Genomic DNA, 22,507 nt, shown 5'->3' with positions numbered 1-22,507 from the left:
TGACAGGAGAAAAATATATATAAATTGGTTTAAGAATATGTCTGAAATTAGGGGATAAAAGGTAGATGATTTACCAAAGTTGGAAAGTGGAGAAATTCTCCCAAAGAGTGTGCAAAAAAAATATCTTTCTATGCTGAGCTGTTCTTATCTTTGAGTAAATACAACCATGTGCACATGTAAATGACTGCTTCTTGCGCTTTTCTTTTTTAGGATTACATTTTGCATTCCCTCGATCATAATAAAAATATTAATATGCATGAAATTATTTTGGGAATATTTTATCATTATCTGTATCTAATTATAAAATTCTGACAGATATGGTGCCATTTTCCAATACATCACAATGAAAATACTAATTGCGTGACATATTTGTAATTTAGCATCTAAGATATCTAGCAAAACATGCATTGGATAAACTTATTGTAAACATTATTTCTTACGGTTCTTTTTTTAGCGATCTGTAAAAAATCGATAATTAAAATGTATACATGTACTTTAGTTCTAAAAATACGACTTTTCGTGAATCAATGTATTCTTTTGTTTTCAGGAAGGACTGTGTTAACTGCTTGTGTGAAACATATTTTATCAGTACATTCTACTCAAATATTCATTCTTGACATAAGGGAAGGAGATCGAGTATCTTTTGTTTTTACATTTTAAAAGTACGCGGTAGATGAGCGTCGTTGTTCCTAACATTATAGCTATCAATATGTGTGTGGTTATTTTTTTTTTTAATATAAAAATTAAATTTTTGCAATTTATATTATTAAAGATATCTCTTTTATCCCCTGAGTTACTTTTTTGTAATACAAGACCGACAGTGGGGAATTCCAGCCTTTCTTTGGCTGGTTTATCACTTGACGGTACCAGGTAAGAAGGTTAAAAATAGACTTTTGATAAAAGCCCGGAAGTAAAATTACTATTGGACAATATCTGAGGTAGTTGTTCATTCATGTTCAAAAATGAAATGTTTAGGTGCAAACGGATAGAAACTCTAAGGTAGGAATTGATTTATGTTTACATAATTTGATTGTTACATTATTTAAAAAAAAAGATTTGTACACGTAATATCACCTTACGGTTCATGCTTGTTTATAAAAATCGATATTACTTTTTATTAAGAGAGAGTTTCATTTTCTTTTGGTCCTTTTATCACTGGCGGATTAAGGGGGGGGGGGCAGGGGGCCCGCCCCCCTTTTGTGACCAAAAAAATACACAACATTTAATAAATCAATGGGTTTTTTTGGTGTGGCTGTGGATCCCAACCCTGACCTCAAACTGGTCTGGCTCCCCCTTTTCAAAATTTCGGATCCGTCACTGTTTATTAAGAGAAAACAGGAAGGTAAATAATAAACGTTCGGGTCATTTTCTTTAATGTAAATAATTGTTTGTTTGTTTTTTTTTTTTTTATTTGTTCTGTTTTCGCGAGACCCGACACTTCTTTGTTCATCAACTTAGGCTTGACTTTAGTCAAAATTAAAATCTAATCAATAAAAAATTAATTGACAGAAAACAGAATATCATAGACACTTCAAATGTAAGATTAAAATTTCAACAAATTATGCTTGTACAATATTTCCACAATTCAATCACGTGCAAAACTATATTTTTGACCTACGTTTCTTCTCTAATATGGGCATGGGATCAAAACACATACATGTTGTTGTCTCAGGTTAAAAAAAAAAAGAGAATGTTGTCATATAAAATATAAAAAATATATATATGTGAAAGTCATATAAATGTGTCTAAGTTTGTGTCACCAGGATTTGATCGCAAATTACATGTAAATTAAAAAAAATCTTTTTTGCTTAGCTTGATGTTTCCGAGGCCGAAATACATTCCGTTAGAATAAGTATGTCTAAACACCTGTCTGTCTGTTACTTTAAATTTTGTTAGTTCAAAACAATCTCGTTTAAGTTTCATGAAATTATGATTATATATATTGACAATTTTTATATGGACGAATATATATGACTGCTTTCAATAAAAACTACATAAAGAACTTTGAATATACATGACTTTGATCAATGTTTTCTTTATCTTTAAACATGTTGCCGTTTTTCTCTATTTTGAAATTGATTATTCTTTAATCTCAACAGGCGACTGGGGTTATTTTAAATGATGTCTCAAGTTTGTTTGCAATGAAGAATGGTGTTACTTTACGTGCAATATCTATATGGACAAGTTTGGCTTTCCAGAAAGCCTGAAATGTCATCTCTTTGGCTTCATTAATGTCACAGAATAAACAGTAAAGTGTAATATTTTCTCAACTATTACAGATTTTTCTATTCTTCTGGGGAAGGGGGGTGGCAGCTTACCTGAACAATTTTAGATTAGGACAAAGGACAGTGATCAAAATCTTATGCTGTGGATGAGAAGGGAATATTTTGATTCTTTTTTTTCGAAAAACAAATTCATTTTGTTTAGTACATGACTATACTCGAACAAAAAGTGTGGATAAGGGAGGGGCTGGCATTGAACAATTACAGCAATAAAAAGTTAAAAGAGCTGGTACACAGATTTGTAGATCTGATTTTCTAAAATTGTTTAAATAATATCACGATTTATATGTTGCTATAGCATTTTACACTGCATGAAATATACTAAAATAATGTTTCAAAGTCTCTTTTATCTGTAAATTATCAAAACTACAAACTTTGAGACAAGTTTCATTGACATATATCCTAGCACTTTCACAAAGTAAGCTAAATCCATGATAGAGATAACTCTTTATGACAAAAGTGCCCATTATCCCTTTATAAATTTGTCAAATGGAAGATTTTTTGTGCAGTTTTGCCCAGTAACGCAGTATTTGTAAAATTTGTATAAAAAAAATCACAAGAATTACTCGGGTAAAATCTTAGCCTTCCTTTTAACGTTACATATTGCATGTATTTCGCAGCTCCTTACTCTATGTACTCTGACAGTGGACAGAAGCGCTAACTTAATCAACTCCAAACCTTCCCAAAGATTTCATGTTAACTAAATTCCCATTCCTTAAAGTGATATGGTCGTCAAACCCCTTTGGTTTTAAAGGGGGAGATGAACTAAACTTACATCAAAAAGTTAACTATTCAAAATCGACTTTTAACAGCACTGGTGGATTTAGAGGGTGCCCAGACTCACAGTTTTTTTGTCCAAAATATACATAATATTTAATTAAATCATTTTTTGTGTGGCTTTGGGCCCCTACCCAACGTTCACATGCTTTTAAGCATAAGTAAGTAATAACATTTAAATGCTATCAGCTAAAATCAAGCATTTACAAATTATCAGAGAAAAGTTCTCATTTGCCAACCCTGAACTTACGGCTGTCTTCGGAATATACAGTATTGTGCCATTAGTGGCCGTGCAGTGCGTATATTTTTTTGTGTTTTAGTAAACTTTATCTGCATACTAAACATAAAACCTATTGTGTATTATAATTTGGTCTTCATTTCAGTAATATTGGAGGAGTGAATTAAAGATGTTTTTGACATTTATGCAATTAAAACTGCATAAAGAAAATGATTGCAAGTTCTTTAATCATGATAAATCCTTAAAAAGAATAGATAATACATGCAAGAAAATACTCATAATAATTCTTTGTGATCTTTCATTCAATGTCTGTAGTTTTTTTTAATAGACATTAATGTATCCGCTTATAACATGTATAAGTTGTGCTTTTAATTTCTCAATGCATTTGATTCTATAATCAGACTTGTATTACCTTTTTTTAAAAAAATGACGGTGCCGCGTTATATAATGACTAATGTACCAAAATAGTGAAGTTTTCACCATCAATTCCTATTAGTCAGTAATGCGATTACTTATGTGAATGTTTTTATTTGATGTTGTTTTTCTGTGAATTCTTGGATCCACGCCTCGGCTGCAGAGGATCTTTACACACGCGCTGACCAAGTTAGAAGATTCTATCGAGTTCTGGTCATCATTTAGGTAATAGCCAAGAAGACTTTACATATAAGAACATACAGTGTATATTTTGAAAAACCCCATTATTCAGGCGATTGTGTGTGTTGGTCTCTGTATGATTTCTTTGCAGCTTGTTTTCTTTATCAATAATAAGGCAGATCGCTCGTTGTTTACATCTCTATATTTAGAAAATCGCATCATCGCGTCAAACTGAGCAGTCGGTGATTTTCGGGTGGCCTCGAACTTTTGGAATGTAGCGTAGTGGAGTCAGCCGAGGATTGCAGACTGAAAAATAGCTGCTTACACTGGGACTTCACATCAGGAAATCACATCAGGAAATCAAACTTAATGTCATCATCGTGAGAGATGACAATAAGCATCGTACTGCTTTTCTAAATTTTCCTTGGCTTTCAAATAGGCCTAAACCGAAAGTAGATATCACACTTCTAAGCTAGTTCTTCTAAAAGAAAACCAGTTTACAGGCTACTTGGAACTCCTTGTGTAGATTCTCACTTGAGATATTGTAAAACATCGAGGATTCCCGAAGAATTAATGGAGGCTTACACTAGGACTTCACTTCCGGCATACAATCTTAATGTGTCATCTCCCGAGGGAGATGACAATAATAAACGCTTACATGCTTTAAATAATTCTATGTCTTTTTCTTAGTGGGAAAAACCCAAATCAGATTTAAATCCATTTTTGTAGAAAAAAAAACTTTATAATGTCTTGATTACTAAATACAGATTATCATTGGAATTTTACGTAATAGTTGAATTTAAGTGTCGCTTGAAACAAATGTCTCTGATTAACACGAAACAGTTACCCAAAATATTGAAATACATGTAACACGTTCCTCGACTGCTTATCTTGAATTCGAATCTGTAGACTCTTTTTTTCAGTTTCGTTAAAACTCTTACTAAAAATCAAAACTTAAAACAGGAGACAATGTAATACGACAATCTTATATTTGATTAAGAACATTCTCCGATATGGAATAAGAGCGGTAAATATATAATCAACATCGCTGACACTCCCTGAACGATATAAACTGGCACATTCTTCGTCTACCTTGACAGCAAATGTATATTTCAATCTTAAGGATCATCTTAAACTTTCAGATTATCCTCAGTCTATTTGTAAGATTTACAAAAGCTTAAAGAGAAAAGATATTTAAAACATGATAATAGCAACTTGGGTCATGTTTAAATAAGTAAAATGAATAAGGATTTTTTCAGAGGGACATACTTTTGAGCATCACAGAAGGTTTACAATTTGTTTATATTCTAGACAATTGTTATTTGCCTCATTTGCAATGAAATTAAGCCAAAAAAATATATACCGATCCAGGCATCCATGTTTTGTTTGTATCATCTGTCCTTAAACAAGATCTAGATGTGGTTGTGAATCACAATGCGCCGGGTGGCAACAGAGTTCAAAAAAGATATTCTAGCATATACATGTAGATCAGGGTCACAAGGTCATTGACCTTGGTGTCATCTGAGAGGACTTAATGGAGTAAGCATATCAAATATGAAGTCTATCACTGTTCAAAAGTTATGAGAAGGTCAAAGTTGACAACAGATAGAAAAACAAACAAATAGGACAAAAACAATGTGCACCCCCGATCTATCGATCCAGGCGCATAAAAATACGTTTATTTTTAATTGAATTTACACTCTGTTAATGTTTAATTTGAAAGAAATTTTAATAGAAAACGACTAAACCTATAAACAGCATGTTTTTTATGCCCCCGAATCGAAAGATCCCGGGGGTATATTGTTTTTACTGTCTTTCTGTCTATCTTTTTCTGTCTGTCTATTGTCAAACTTTAACCTAGCCCATAACTATCGAGTGGGTGTGGCTATGGTTTCATATTTAACAGGTGTATTTCTTGTGACAAAACCTTTCTTTGGGTATCACCAAATTTGACCTCTTGACCTTGACTAGAGTTTGACCTACTTTTTCAAAAAATGCCACATTTTAATCTGGGCCATTATTTTTGAACAATAGTAGCTACTGCTTTCATACATCACATGTGTATTAATTGTGACAAGACCTTTCAGCTGTTATAAATATTCTTGAGCTTGACCGTTAGATTTTGACCTGCATTTGAGAGAATTCAACCCTCGCCATAAGCTGCCATACGGAGGCATCAGCGTTTCACAAACACATCTTTTATTTCAAATTAGCAACAGCGCAGACTAGCTTAATTCCCAACAGAAATTTGACCATATCTCCTATTTGATGCAATAAAATGTTGGTTAGCTTTTTATTGTGATGAGTTAATTCTCCTAATTTGAGATCAATTGCCTTAGTAACAATTTCTTTAGAGGAGAACATGCGGGATCCAACCCTTGTAAAACGTTAAAAAAAACACGCAGAATGGCTCTTTAGGCATCATGCTTTGAACACATATGTACGTGTACATTTCACTGTTTAACAACTTCCAAAATTGGACCCAGCCTTCCTTTACAAAATGCCCAAGATATACTTAAGAACTTATATACGCAACGTACCTTACCTACTGATCGTTTTTCAAAATATACCTAAATTATAACATTAATATATATAGTGTCATCAGATGTACATAGACAAAAAAAATCGACATGGATTACCAGTTTTTTAAAAATATTAATTGAATAAAATTCTTTGATAATTCAAGAAAAATACATAAAAAATACTAAACATATATTATAGATGTTTGTTTGATCAAAAATTGCTTTAGAAGAAATGTCAACACCATATACAAAGAAAATAAAAAATATAGAACACAGTTCCTTCAAAAATTGGAACTCTCCAATTCCATGAAAAAAGACAAAAAAGTTCAAACTAAGTTGCGTATGTCCTTAATAATTAATTTATTTTACGACATAGAGTACATATTGCAGAAAAAGTAAAATGCATGTAACGCTCTTAAGGTAGTCCGTTCCTCAGGTTTATAAAATTAGCAGTTAAGAAATCAAAATTACTCATAAAAGTATATGTATCTCTGAATCCATAAATTTATGTAAATTTATCCACAGTATTTCTTTCAAGTTAAAGATTAAAGTTAATCATATTATATAGGGGAAAATATCAAATCTCCAATATTTTTGCAGAAAAAGCGAATTGGAATATCAGCAATGCATTTTCTAACTGGAAATTGATCAACAAATATATTTTAAGTTAAAAAACGATAGGTATCCATGCATTCAGAGAAATTGTCATGATTTTTATACTTATTTTGTACTTTTTGTCTTCTATTTCCATCATGTATTCTATAACACATACAGTAGTGTAAGAGGCTTTTGCTATCATTGCAAGACACCACAAATCACTTCATATTTCATATCATGCCAATAAACATTGGTATCTCAGGTTGGATTAAAAAAATCTTATTTCTCTAAAACTGTATTGATTTTTCTTTCTTTTATAGGGTACAAATATGCACTTTTATAAGACCTTTTCTAGGACTTTAAAAAACCTTGGATCTTATAAAGATGAATAAAATGAAAATTGTTGCATGAAAAAATTTCATTTTCAAGCTTCATTCTGATGCATTTCAAATTAAATATTAATTTTTGGAGTTATCCTTCCTAACTGAGGATCGGATATCCTTAAGCTTCAACAATGTTCTCAGTGATAAACTGGTAAGTGGTTTTTGTATGAATAGCATAACTCTTGAATTTCTTTTGGAGACCTGTTCTCCATGGAGGCTATGAACTAGATTAGGACTGATATTAACACATAAAATGTGTTGTGGAGGGGTACTGTAATAATTTTAAAACAAGAATTCTCTGTTACTACTGGCCAAATAAATAAAGAAAGTCATGAGTCTCTTATCAGAAAATGCATGGTTATTGTTAAACTAAGGCTGGCAAACACAATCTTTTCTGTTTAAAAGGAAATGACAAATTTGAATTTAACTGCTACCAATTCATTGGTAAATTATGCAGTTTGTTTATACATTAGACTTGTTAATATAAAATTCATACGTACCCTCCGTTGTCTATTATCAAGTTAAAACTTCAAAATACAAACAATTCTTAATGAAATATAGATTATGCAAACATAATAAAACTCAAAATATCTTCTTTTAAGGTCCATTATAAGCAAATGCAGAAGAAAAATCTCAAATTCCAAGGACACAATTGCAGTCTGTGTTTTGAAAATTCCCGAAGGAAGTTTGATCCTGGTGTCAAAAGTTTTAAGAATTTTTGTCAAGCATATTTGTGAGTGTCTACTCGAATCGCTCAATTTAAAAAGAATGAGGAAAAATGGGGATCTTTTGGCGCTACGATTGTTTAATATGTCTTTTTTTTGCATTGAAATATCTAAAACATAAATCAAGCCTTCGAAGTTTTTCCTGCAAATTTTTTTATCCAATCAATTATGAGACCAAATATTCTCTCATTCATTCTTATTTAGCGTTTTCCAGGTATTAAGACTAAGCAAAGTCCGATTTCAAATAACAAAATCATGAATAGAAACTATTTATTTTTATCAAACAACTGTGGTTTTACACATCTTGTAGTACATGTATCTCCCAATTATTAAAATTGTAACGAATATTCTGTAAAGCTTAGACCTTTTTTCTAGCAGCTAAAATTGCAATCATTTTCATAGTGGTTTAATTTCTCATTGATTGTTATCAAAAGTTGGAAAAAATATATATACCCTCAAAACAGCTTACACTCAAACAAAACCGGAGCACTTGATAACCGACGCAATCGAACTGCAATCAACATATAGGTCATCAGTGCTTTGCTTGATAAAAGACATCATTTTTGACCCTGAGTAAACCCCATGAATTAAACCCAGACTGTAAACAAAGCCATGCCCTTATAACAGGTATTTCGGCATACAGGTTAACTTTCTTCGCCAACAGACCAGTGAGAGAGAAATCGAATAGTAAGTTTATGTGTTGCTTAATAATAATAAAACGTTCTTCTTATAGATAAAAATAAATCACAAGGAATAAACTTCTTTTTTGCAAATTCTTCTAGTCATATTTGTATTTTTTCCTTATGTATATTAATATCCTTATAAAGGATATATTCAAATATGGTCATATGTAACTTTTGTACATATTTGGTTAATTTGTTGTCCCCCGCTTGAAAAGTGGGGGATATTAATTTGGGTTTGTCCGTCCGTCCGTCCGTCCGTCCGTCTGTCCGTCCGTCCGTCCGTCCGTCCGTCTTTCTGTCTGTCTGTAACGCTTTCGTTTCCACACGATATCTCGAGAACCCTTTGAGCTTTTGCAATGAAATTTAGCATAGCAACTCCCTATGGACTAAAGAAGACCCCTATTGATTTTGAGGTCAAAAGGTCAAAGGTCAAGGTCATAAATAAGCAAATTCTGTCTGTTAAAACACTTTCGTTTCCACACGATATCTCTAGAACCATTTGAGCTATCGCAATGAAATTTTACATAACAACTCCCTGTGGCCTAAAGAAGACCCCTATTGATTTTGAGGTCAAAAGGTCAAAGTTCAAGGTCGTAAATTTATACATTCTGTCTGTGTGTAACACTATCATTTCCGGGCGATATTTCAAGAAGATTTTGAGCTTATGCAATGTAATTTTATACCAAAACTCCCTAGGACGTCTCTCGCCCCTCTCAAAGTGCCCCGCCCCGTTTGTTTTATTAGTATTTATAGTATTACATGTCGCTATTTTTAGCGCAGGGGCATGAGGAGAGTTATTGCGTATAAAACAGGTTCTCGGCGGACTTTATGTTCTTATTACATCTATTATAACTGTTTAATAAAGGCTAAATAAATCAAACACCATGGATTGTGTAAAATTTTGAGAATACCGAACATGAAAACATGAATATATACATGTATGTGACTTGAGTTCTGCATATACTTCACTCTAAGAAAAGCGACTCCGTGGTCAAGTGGTTATGTCTCTCGCTTCTAATGTGAGAGGTCCCGGGATCGAATCTCGGCCGAGCCTTTCTTTTTTTTTTTTTTTTTAAATACTTTTTTTTTTTACTAAATGATAGTATTCAGCATGTGAAATGAAAAATTTATGAGGTTATAAAATCATCATTACAGTGTGATAAATATTCCATATAAAAAAATCTTCTATACACATAATAAAGAATAAGCAATCAAATCTTTATATGCATATTGACATACATGTATTTTATTTCCTTCAGTATACATGTATACATTTAATAATTGTACAAATTCAGTCAGGGGGAGCCGACTTTTTCCCTAAGCGGGGGACACAAATTCTCTGAATTAGCTTGTTTGGCATTACAATAAATGCTCATTTACAACAAACATTTTGTTTTAATATTTGCAAAAAACAGAGCAGAGTAGACTCATTCGTGGAGAAAATAAATTATTTGAGGAAGGTGGAAGACGATGGTATAAACGAATTTAACTATAACACATTTTCTGTTGGACAAGGAACGGAGACTTTTTTTTTTAAAAAAATCTTTATATGAGTCAATGTCTTTAAAGGTACTTGGACACAGATTTGAAGTTCATATTTTCTGTATAATATCACGAATTACGAGTATATTTTAATAGCATTTCAAACACAAATTAATTAAAAATCTTATTTCATTTAAAAGTTAAAACTTTAAATTTTTTGGTGGGTTTGATTGACACATCCTTGCACTTTCACAAATTTCAACTTTACTCTTAATCCTTAGGAAAAGTGGCAATCTTGTTGTGTATTAATGATAAATATTTAAACTGAAATCCAGAAAAATAATTTTATTCAGAGTACAAATGTTAGAAAGCAAAACTCCACAAGTATCGCCATCCCGTTGTGTACAGAGTTTTGCAAATCAAGCACACTCGTGTTATGTACACAGTTTTTGTAAACAAGGCAAGAGCCTGTTATTGTTTGGTGTTTACGATTCACCGGGTGCGTTCAATCGTCACAGTCTGCTTGCCACAACTGCACGGACTGACAATATATTGTGTGTTTGTTTTGCTTTCGAACGTGTCCACTCTGACTTTTCTGGATTATAGTATTAATATTTTTCATTAATACACGACAAGATTGCCACTTTTCCTAAGGATTAAGAATAAAGTTAAAATTTGTGAATGTGCAAGGATGTGTCAATCAAACCCGCCAAAAAATTAAAACTTTTAATAACTTTTAAATGAAATAAGATTTTTAATTAATTTTTGTATAAAATGCTATTAAAATATATAAGTCGTAATATTATAGAGAAAAAATGAACTTCAAATCTGTGTCCAAGTACCTTTAAACTCCGGTATTTTCCTAGCAATATATGTCCCCTAATAATTCTATTTTTCCCATACAGCAAAGAAGTACAGAAGTATAAGTCTACTTAAGATGAATGCATGGGGACGCATGTTGCTGGGGTTGAAATGACAATAAAGTTAACCTATTATATACAAAATAAATTAATAAAAGACAAAAACGACGAAATTTAACATCAAACTATTAAATAAAGTTTTATGAAACAATTCTATGTATACGATTGATTGATTATTGGTTAACGCCGAGTCGGCAATATTTCAGCCATATTTCGGCGAGTTTTTAAAACAAATGGAACAGTCAAATATAAAAGACACTTTATAATTTAAAAAATGTATTAAATTTTATTTAAATAAAAACCATGTCATTTCAAACTCATATCTTTTTAATTTTAAGAGAACGGATTCTCCAGCTTGCACTTTCTGCAAGACTGACATTGAGTCAATTCAAAATTTTTTTGTTGAATGTCATTTAGTAAAAGAGCGTTGGAAAGTTTTGAAAAGTTTTTTTTCCCCAAAGTTTAATATATTTGTAGTTTTTGACAGAACAATATTATTATTTGGCAAACATAAGAATAAGATTGTTCATACAGTGCAAAACTTGATTACAGTTACAATCAATAAAATTTATATTTTTGACTAAATACAATGTATAAAAACCCCTCTGTTTTGAGCGCACTGACCCTGAAAACAATATTGTGGAGATAAATGTTGCCCATTACCCCCCCCCCCCACCTTTCTTACCCTAAAGTTAAAAAAAAAGTAGTACTAGTGTACTCTTAATTTTTTTTCTTCTCCTTTTCTGTTCCTCTCTTTTCGCCGTTCTTTTCTTTCTCTTTTCCTCTCTGTTAAAACATTATTACGTATGTTTGAATGTGTATAATATTATGTTTATGTATGTGTTTTTTGTAGGTATGAAATATGTAAATGGTAATTTATAATAAATATAATTTGAAATAAACATAAAAAGTTATTTTAAAATCATTTTATAATTTTAAAAATATGGAATATAATGAAACATATTGATTGATCGTATGTTGTTTAACGTCTCTATCGGTAATTTTTGACTCTTATTAAGACGCAATGAAGAAATATATGGAGATAACGAACAGTATTCAAGCTCAAAAGTCCATTAAACAATACAAATTTTGGAGCGCAGCAAACGCGGGTCCCCAAAATATCAAAGGTGGGATCAGGTGCCGGGGGGGGGGGAGCATTCCCTGTCGACCAGTCAAACTCGCTGATTGCTCCTTGTCATGATCGTGAACGAATAAAATAATCATTATCTCCATACATTTCATTCGTTACATCAATCAAAAACATGTATGATGCGTGCGAATCAGATACATGCACATATATATTACATGTAATACGTTTGTATAAGGAATACTAGAATAAAACGTAAGGTGAGGTACGATTTATTCTATCGGCCCGGGGTATTCAATCTAGTATGACATTATATGATGCATGTAACTTATGCAATCATTATAAATTTGAAAGATATTTTGAGAATATATATAAATTATATATCCATTATCCCTTAATTCAAAAAGTTTTTTTTCTTACAGGAATATGAGAAATGAAGGACGAAGAATGCTCAAAATACATCATTTGGGCAAGTGTCACAACCTCTATAGTAGCCTGTTGTATTTTCTTTCTTATGTGGCGATATGTCTCCCGCCGTCAGCGTAGTAGGCGGGAAAATGGACCATGCGTCTCTCATCGACACCACTGCCATGACTGTATGCAGTATGAAAGTTCTTACCGCGGTGAATTTCCAATATCGCACAGGAGAAGGGATAATCATGTAGAACAGAGTGTTCACTGCCGAAGTACTGCTGAAAATGGGGTCCTTCCTTCACTTCGGACATACCAGTCTCCTGTACTCCATCCTAGTCCGGTACCAGCAGACGTTTTACCAACAGTAAACGAGAATGTCTCACCAATGTTTATCAATTCCTTTGCAGAACCAGAAGAACATTTAAACCATGACATTCGAAGTCAAACTTTGAACGATTTAGGTACGTCGTCTTCTTCTTGTGCGGAAAGTGGTGAAACATCGAACCGCTTCACCAAGCCTTTCTATTACAGCAATGACATGTATACCGTTTCAGAACGAAGCAAAATGAAAACTGTAGGAGGAAAACTTATTGTATCAGTGGCCCATAATGTTACGTCGAGTGGAGATTGCTTGATGCTCGATGATATGGGTATATCCCTTTATATACCCCCAAATGCGATTCCAATCGGAGAAGAAACACTCGTGTGTCTTGTTCTGAACTGGGATCTAGGTGATAATCCTTATATGACAGAAACGGAGTCTCTTGTCAGCCCGGTGGTATTTGTAGGGCCACATGGACTTAAACTGCGGAAACCCTGTGAACTACGTTTTCGTCACTGTGCTTACGATCCACGTCATATCGTTGTCATGCGTAGTGAAACTGACCTTTATGACGACAAATCGTGGATTGAAATGTACAGTCAAGAAAATCAAGATGATAAGTGTAGTCTTTCTTCAGATGAATGCAGACTAAAAATCAATACTTTTACATTATACACGTGCATTCAAAGGCCACTGAGGAATTTAAAAATGGCAAAGTGGCTACAAATTGCAGCTTTTTCTAACCCTCTGGAAAAACGCATCGACCATCATGAGGTACCACTTTTTCTTGATAGGCTTATTTTTGATATCCTGTTATTTAGTTATCTGTACTGAAACTTTTGATCTTTTCTAAATGTGATCAGTTCATCTATTCTTTCAAACTTTTTTAAGCCCCTGGATCGAAAGGTCCCGCGTGTGTATATTGTTTTTGTCCTGTCTGTCTAGTTGTCTGTTGTCAACATTTACCAAGATCATAACAATGGAGTGGGCGGGGATATGGCTTTCAAATTCAAATTTCAAAAAGGTGTATTCCTTGTGACAAGATCTTTCTTTGGGTACAACCAGAGTTGACCTCTCGACCTTGAAGTTTGACCGACTTTTAACATTTGCCACAACTTTTGAAGAGTTGGAGCTACATGTAGGACTAATTCATACTTCACATATGTATTTACTGTGACAAGACCTTTCATCTGGTATAAATATTTTCGAACTCGACCTAAGAGTTTGACCCACTTTTTCAAAATTTTAACCTTAGTCATAACTATTGAACAGTTAGAACCAGGGCTTTCATATTTCACAGATGTATTCCTTGTACTTCCTTTGGATACCAACACCTTTGACCTTAAGACCATGATCGTCTGAGTTTGACATGTATTTGAGAAATTCAACCCTCACCATAACTTGCCAAACGGGGCATTCGAGTTTCACAAATACATCCTGTTAAATCCATTTTTTTTAAAGTTTACTTGCTCAATGCAAGTGATTATCTCAAGTAAATGCTTTGAATTAGTCACATGATACCTGAATGTCTCGAGTTTGATTCTCTTACCAGGTACTGCGTCCAAAAAATATGTTATATCGTATCTGAAGTTATTTCGCGTCTAAAGAATTAAGGCTTTGTTCGCAACAATTTCTGCAGTGTGAAAAACAAAAAAAAACGTTAGTTTGAAACAAAATTTTGTTTTCAAATAGAGTTATCTTTTTTCTTTATTTATAATAATGAACTGTGTTCAATACATGGATATAAGAAAATCATCAGAACGTTTTTTTTCTGTGTGCTTTGTTGTCCTCCTTTATAAAAATATTTATATAACAAGAGGCCCACGGGCCTTTTAGGTCACCCGAGTATCACTTTCCAACAATTGAATCGCCTCATGTTTTAAACGAAAGGTCATGAAATTTACAATTTTTAAAGAGGCAGCATTGCTTCTCATAACTATACACTTAGCTTGCTTACTTTGGTTACTCAGTACCTTGAGATAGATCAGAGTAACAAAGAGAAAATGCATTTCCACTTTATAATCAGTTGTGCACTCCTACCCACAGGAACCATTGACCGTGGGGCACATATTTCAAAATTCTGAAAATTTAATCATAAATTTTATTTCATAATAAATGGTTGATGAATACCATAGAGCAGATATATGTAGATCATTTGCAATTGTATATTACCCAGAAACAAAGGAAAATATTTTCAAAGAACTTCTGCATTTTAACGATATAATTAATTGAGCCCCGCCCTAACATCTGAACCCCTGACTGAGGGGACATGAAATTCATAATTTTGGAAGGAGCAGCATTACTCAACATAATTATTAACATAATTCACTGGTCAAATACCTAGGAGCAGAGACGATTTTGAAAGAATTAATGTACTTTCATTATATAATCAATTGAGCCCCGCTCTGAGACCTGAGAATCCCTAGCAGTTTGGAAGAAGCAGCCTTATTCAACATAACTATGTACTTCGTTAGTTTATTTAATATCTAGGAGCAGAGAAGAAGATTTGATGTATTTTCACTACATAATCAATAGAGGCCCATCCTAACCACAGAACCCCCATCCAGGGGCCCTGAAATTCACAATTTTGGAAGAGGCAACCTTCCTCATCATAACTATGTACATAATTTACTGGTTTAATGCCCATTAGCAGAGAAGAAAATTTTCAAAGAATTTATGCATTTTCACTATATAATTAATAAAGCCCGCCCTAACACCATAATCCCTGACCCAGGGGCTATGAAATTCATAATTCTAGAAGGGGTAGTATTATTCAACATAACTATGTACTTGGTTTGTTTATTAAAAACCCAGGAGCAGAGAAGAAGATTTTCAAAGAAATAATGCATTTTCACTACATAATCTATATAGCCCCACTTAGCACCTCAGAACCTCTGAATCTGGGGCCATGAAATTCACAATTTTAGAAGAGGCAGCTTTATTCAACATAACTATGTAGTTGGTTAGTTTACTTAATACCCTGGAGCAGGGAAGATTTTCGAAAAAAAAAAGCATTTTCACTATAAAATGATTGAGCCTAGCCCTAGCACTAGAACCCCTGACCCCGGGGCCATGAATTACAAAATTTTGGTAGACAACTCAATGCTGATTAACTCATGTAAACAGTTTGACTGCTTGATGTCCAGGAGTAAAGAAGATTTTAAAAATTGCATTAATTTTAGTGGTTTTGGAAATCCCTCAGGCCCCGGTGGGCAGGGACCATGAAATTCATAATTTTTGTTCCCCTTCACCCATAGATGCTTGATGCAAAAATTGGTTGAGTTCTTTCAGAGAAGCTGAAAATGTTCAAATGTTGACGTACGACGCACGACGAAAACGGATAGCAATAGGTCACCTGAGTTTACTCAGGTGACCTAAAAAAAAATTCAATTATTTTCGCTTTTATTAATTTGAAATAACTTTTGTTTTATTTAGGTCAGGGTTTACTTTCTTAATAAAACTCCTTGTGCTCTACAATGGGCGATTCAAAATGAAGCACAGTTTCAACACGAACTATTGTGTCCAGAGAAGGCGTTTCTATTCTACGGTCAGGTAGAAGACATCTTGGACGTAAGAGTGACACTGAAGTAAGTATTAGTAATTACTAGTTGCAATTTTAATATATTGGTACCCGAAGTAGGGTCTTCTCACTGGAAATACAAATGTAAAATACGAAAGCCCTATTACCACCTGTTCGAAAGATCAAACTCCAACGTCAAAGTCTAAGTTCTTAATATCCAATGAAGGGTCCTCTCACAAGGATTACATTTGTGAAGTATGAAAGCCCTAACCCTTACCGTTCAAAAGTTATGGTCAAGGTTAGAGTTTATTCATAAGTACGGAAATCTCCAAGGTCAAAGTCATTAGTATCCAATGAAAGGTCTTGCCACAAAGAATAAATATGTGAAGTATGGAAGTCCTAACCCTAACTGTTTAAAAATTATAGCCAAGGTTAAAAATTTCAAAAAGTGGGTCAAACGTTAAGATCAAAGTATCCAATGCAAGGTCTTGCCACATAGAATACATATGTAAAGTATGGAAGCCCTAGCCCTAACCGTTCAGAAGTTATGGCCAAGGTTAAAAATTTTTAAAAGTAGGTGAAACTCGAAGGTCAATGTCAAAAGTCTTGCTATGAAATGAAATATCTTGTCACAAGAATTAAATATTTTAAATACGAAAGCACTAGCCCTTACCCAATAAAAGTTATGGTCAAAGTTTGCGTTTTAAAAAAGTAGGTCAAATTCCAAGGTAAAAGGGTCAAAGTTCTTAATATCCAAGGAAGGATCTTTTCATAAATATTACTTATGTGCAGTATGAAAGTCCTATCCCTTACCGTTCAAAAGTTATAGCCAAGGTAAAAGTTTTTACAGAAATACGGAAATCTCCAAGGTCAAAAGGTCAAGGTTGTTGGTATCCAATTGAAAGGTCTTTGAACAAAGAATACATATTTGGAGTATAAATGTCCTGGTGTCTACTCTTCAAAAGATTTGGCCAAAGTAAAAGTTTGGAATTTTTGTGTAAAAGTGGGTCAAACTCCAAGGTCAGTGGCAAAAGGTCAAATTTGGTGGTACCCTAAGAAATTTAAAGGTCATGTCACAAGGAATACACATGTAAAATATGAAAGTCATAGCCCCACTAAATCAAAAGTAATGGGCAAGGTTAAAGTTTTTGCGGACAGACGGACGGACACGACCAAAACTATATACCCCCGAGACTTCGTTTACGGAGGCATAAAAATATGAAAAAATTAACTGCATCACTCTTACTTTATCTATTTAGAAAACAAATAACATATGGCCACTAATCGACAATAATTTGTATATGTTATTGTCATTTACTTTCATTATATAGATATATTGATAAACTCACTGTGTTACTTATTTCCATGCCCATTCATAATGATCTCTATGATTTTCTTTTAAAATCTGGTTCGAAACTATCTGACGTTTCAATCCCATCATCTCGGAAAAAAAGTTGTTTTTTTCCAATCGGCAATCCTCGGCTGACTCCGCTTCGCTCCATTCAAACCTCGGTTGTGATAGGTGGAGGCATCAAGTCGATACATTTCTCCGCCGGAAACTGCCTAATCCTTCATTTCATATTTTGCTCTGCCTAAAGTTCCTCGAAAAGGTTTCTTTATTTGTGTAAATCCTTATGTTAATTACAATCATATGTTAGCAGTCTTTGAAAGCAAGAACACAGTGTTGAGCGTCAACAAAGTAACTCGGATTTCAAAAGTATAACATTTGAATAAAATTCAAACAAAATCACATGACTGATTCAGCAAGAAGGTAGAACACCTTTGACGTCCGAGGTAAGTGTGCTAGGTACAAGCCATCCGAGAAGCTCCGAGTGTTGTTTTTCTGCTAGCCGGAAAGGCCCGAGAAGTTGCGCCATTGTCTGACGTTCTAGAACTTTAAATAAAGAGTGAAATCGGACATAAACGGAAAGGATTTGCACATTTTGTTTTTTTTAATAATTAATCGCGGCTTATTTCTTTTATATCACTTTAATCAAGTTTTGACTGACTTATTTATGTGATGTTTTGTAGTCATCTGTTCACTGAGGGTTTTTTTTTTCCAGATATCTGTCTCCCGAATGGGAAAGTATAGAAAATGACGAATACGAACGTGTTCCCTACTTACATATCTGGCACGGGCAGTGTCCACATATAAGCATGTGCTTCAAAAAGAAAGCTCAATATTCAGTTCGTGAGCTGAATTTTCACTTGAACATATATCAGGAAACCCTTGAAAATGAGGGTGAAAAAATTGTGGTGCATGCAACGGAGGAATCAAAAAGAATAGTCGATAATACATGTATAATCAATATTAACGCTAGTCAAAAACATGAAAGCGTGGAGGTAAATAGAACTAATGACAGGGTAAATGTGTCTGTAAATTCAAACCAGTGTTATTCAGTGGCATTTCTAGAGGAAATGTGTAAGAGCAACAATTCTAGACATTACATTTCATATGACGTCAGAAATCAACTCAAGATCAAACTTGACCCCCTGACCCCTCTTGGAAATGATTGGCGCCGACTCGCAGAACTCCTAGAAATGACCCAGTATATTGAGTACTTAAGCAGTATTAAATCCAGTCCCACCGAGGTCCTCCTATGTGTAGCTGAGCATAGCAATATCCCCCTTGCAGAACTAGCGGTAAGTCAATAAATATATATATTTACATCCACTGAATATTTTCTCCTTTATTTCATATGAAGACCATTGCCAATAATCAGTGCATTAACGACACTAAGCATGTCACCTACATAGATTTCTTAAACAATGACTGTCCCATTAGTTACGCATACAATACCACATTCATCTATAATAGAGTTTATAACAAATTAAATATTTCTTTGTATGTTTTTTATACAGACGTAAATATAAACTTAGCATAATTATATGTTTTTCTTTGTTTCTTAGTATTGAAATTAACGTCACAGCTATTGCACAGAAAAAAATAACATAACCCGCAAAAGGTGCGACATTAATTCCCGTACCAAAAACCAAAGAATACATTTTATTATTTAAATTAAAAACTATTGTTTTATAATATCTTTTATTGAATGATAATTATTATAATTTTACAGATGGTTTCAATCGGACCGATGTATAATGATCTTGCTTCGAAAAAAGCAGTTCATTATTTAGCAATATATTCTGTCTTCATTTAAAAATAGCTTCAATACCTTCCAATAATTGAAAAATGATAAAGCATTGTATTTTATTAGTCCCCTACCGGTGAAACCGGAGGGGACTATAGGTTTCCTCTGCGTCTGTCCGTCTGTCTGTCTGTCTGTCTGTCCCCGTCTGTGTCAGTCTGTCCCACTTGGTTTTCCACACTTTTTTTCTAAACGCTGGCAGATATTGAGCTGATTTTTGGTACATGGGTGTATCTTGGCGAGTTACAGATCAAGTTTGAATATCGTCTCGATTCAATGTTTTTTTACAGAATTATAGCCTTTTCAATTTTTCAGGGTTTTCCGCACTTTTCTCCTAAACTCTTGCAGATATTGAGCTGGTTTTAAGTATAAGACTTTATCTTAATTAGTTATAGATAAAGTTTGCATTTCATACTGCTTAATTGAATTTTGAAAGAATTACGGTATTTTCTTTTATCTTTTTAATTTTATAATTGGGTTAAATATAGGGTTCGTGATGCACTCCATTTATGTCGTGATGCACTTAATTTATGTTCTAAACAAGATTGTCATGAATTGAAACTTGCTCGATAGCTTTTATAAATTGATTAATTATAGATCAAGTTTGCATTTCGTTCTACATCATTGATTTCTAAAGGAATTGTGGTATTCTTATTTTTTTTTTTTTAATAATTGGGTTCACAATAGGGATCGTGATGCACTAAATTAATGTCGTGATGCACTACTGGATCAATCGGCAATCCTCGGCCGACTCTGCTACGCTCCATTCAATTCATTATGTGCGAGGTACGAGTCATCCGAGTGCTACTGGATTAATGTATCATGATTTGAAACTTGCTGGATACCTTTATAGTGACAATTATAGATCAAGTTTGATTTTTTCTGGTATAAAAATGTTGTTCAACCATGTAAAATAAGCTGTTCTGATCAAAGCAATTGTGTGTGTGTGTCAAGTGGCATTCAAAGACGTCACGAGTCTTCCTTTGTAAGGCAGATCCAATATATTTCATTCATATTCAAGTGATAACTGAAATGTCCATATTTAAATAACAATTTTTCATACACAGGCTCTAATAAAATGACACCCGAAAGAGAAAAGGGGAACCCGGTAGGGGACATGTATTGCTTATGCAATACTCTCAGAATGCTTGTTTATATTAACATGTAGTTTTTTGTTTCTAACATAATTTTATACGCTGAGCTTTTCTGGTTAAATTCGGTTTTTCGACCATCTGTTAACTGTTTACATTTTGACTACTTTTAAAAAACCCATAGGACAATTTAACCAATATTGACAAAACAAGTTTTTTTGCAAATTATACATTAAATTTTTAGTGTCAAAAACATTAATCCTTTAAGTACGACGGGTCCAGTTTAAACAAAATATGTGAGTTGTCTTTCGTTTGTTGTATGACAGACTTGTATTAAAATATGGATGGATTTGATGATAGGTATATTTCTGTTATACATGAAAACAGTAAAAATGAGGAGATTTGCAACGTTGTTACTTTCGACTTATATTAAAGTAGGCAAACTTTGTGGATTAAAATAAAAATTTTGAACGTCATTGCGTTGATGTAAAAGAACTACATGTACAGTGTATTTATTAGGTAAGAGTGTGATTGTTTGTGAATAATCCAAATAAGTTGCATGTAAAAAAAAAAAACAACTATTCTTTGGAACTCTCCCCAATTTTAAAATTCTTTGCATTAATTGAGACGGATTATTGAATGGTATTTTCTTTTTACATCCATCAAAATGATTTTATGGGTCTGGAACTTTAGAATTCTCACTGTCATCAAATTATTACCTAACAATTCATTCGAAAAAAAAATCATTTTACTATTTTTTGTATGTTACTTTTTTGTAGACTTTGTTGAACAAAATGAAGAGATACGATGCAGAGCGAATTATTCGGGAGTTCCTATCTGATCAAAATCAGCTCGATTTAGATCAAACTGCAAGTGGTGGACATCAACATGATGAACGAAATGTGTCTCGTACGAACGAATTTAGTTATGTTAATCTCTCGTATAAGTAATGTCAAATATATAACTAAAGAATATGTTTAATTGAAATCAAGTAGTTTTATTCAAGCTAGTCAAGAATTTAGTCAATTTTGTCCACAACATTTAGCAAAATCTAATCAGACTCTGTTTTCATTCATCCCCATATTGCATGCAATCGTTTTTACTTATATTTATGAAACTACACAATGTTAAAGTTGAACACGACTCGTAAATATATATACGCCATTTTCGATAATGCTTTTTACGATATCAGCACCGGGGTATACTCTTTGCATTCGTTACACCCGTCTGCTTTATAATTATTGTCACGGGTTTGGGGGTGAAACGGCGACATGTGTTCCTGTTGGTTATCCTGCATTACCTTTGTTTGCATTCAATGTAAGTTATATGTGTATTTGTTTGTATACTGTACTGACCTGTGAAACTGTTGTTTAGTGTCCTCAGTATCTTATTCTACTGCATTAGAAGAAGTACAAGGTTATTATTATATTTGTTGCAGCCAAGTGCTGTAAAGCATTCGTCCGTTTACACCGATGACGACTGATAACAATGAACATTGACTGAGCGGCTTTAAATAGAGGCCCTCAGATATAGCGAGAGACCTAATAATAATTTATTTATTTCATGAATCGTGTTCACCTTTAGAGACTTAATCCTTCTATATTTATATAAGAATATTATACTATTGAATTGGAAAATTAAACGAATTTTACTTTGAAAATGAAGTTTGATTAAAATTCTACCAAATCAACTATATACTGAGGTATCACATGAGATGTGAC

General features: G+C 33.3%; 1 protein-coding gene across 1 annotated transcript; it reads left to right on the top strand.

Annotated features, from left to right (window-relative positions):
• Positions 1–911: 911 nt before the first annotated feature.
• On the top strand, positions 912–22,353 carry LOC134229221 (UNC5C-like protein). The gene is made up of 5 exons (XM_062710928.1): positions 912–999; positions 12,713–13,800; positions 16,462–16,613; positions 18,610–19,189; positions 21,566–22,353. Exons 2-5 carry the CDS (start codon positions 12,724–12,726, stop codon positions 21,734–21,736), a joined length of 1,980 nt encoding a protein of 659 aa, XP_062566912.1. The 5' UTR covers positions 912–999; positions 12,713–12,723; the 3' UTR covers positions 21,737–22,353.
• The last annotated feature ends 154 nt before the right edge of the window (positions 22,354–22,507 follow it).

This window comes from Saccostrea cucullata, unplaced genomic scaffold (genome assembly GCF_032062105.1).
Source record: "Saccostrea cucullata isolate Sc308-1 unplaced genomic scaffold, CSIRO_AGI_Scuc_v1 ctg8255, whole genome shotgun sequence".
Lineage (NCBI taxonomy): Eukaryota > Metazoa > Mollusca > Bivalvia > Ostreida > Ostreidae > Saccostrea > Saccostrea cuccullata.
This window is presented reverse-complemented; position numbering and strand designations above follow the sequence as displayed.

Coding starts and splice junctions, on each gene's coding strand:
- LOC134229221 (XM_062710928.1), top strand. CDS start 12,724: ATGAAGGACGAAGAATGCTCAAAATACATCATTTGGGCAAGTGTCACA. Junction 16,614..18,609: donor GACGTAAGAGTGACACTGAA/GTAAGTATTAGT, acceptor TTTTTTTTCCAG/ATATCTGTCTCCCGAATGGG. Junction 19,190..21,565: donor TCCCCCTTGCAGAACTAGCG/GTAAGTCAATAA, acceptor ACTTTTTTGTAG/ACTTTGTTGAACAAAATGAA.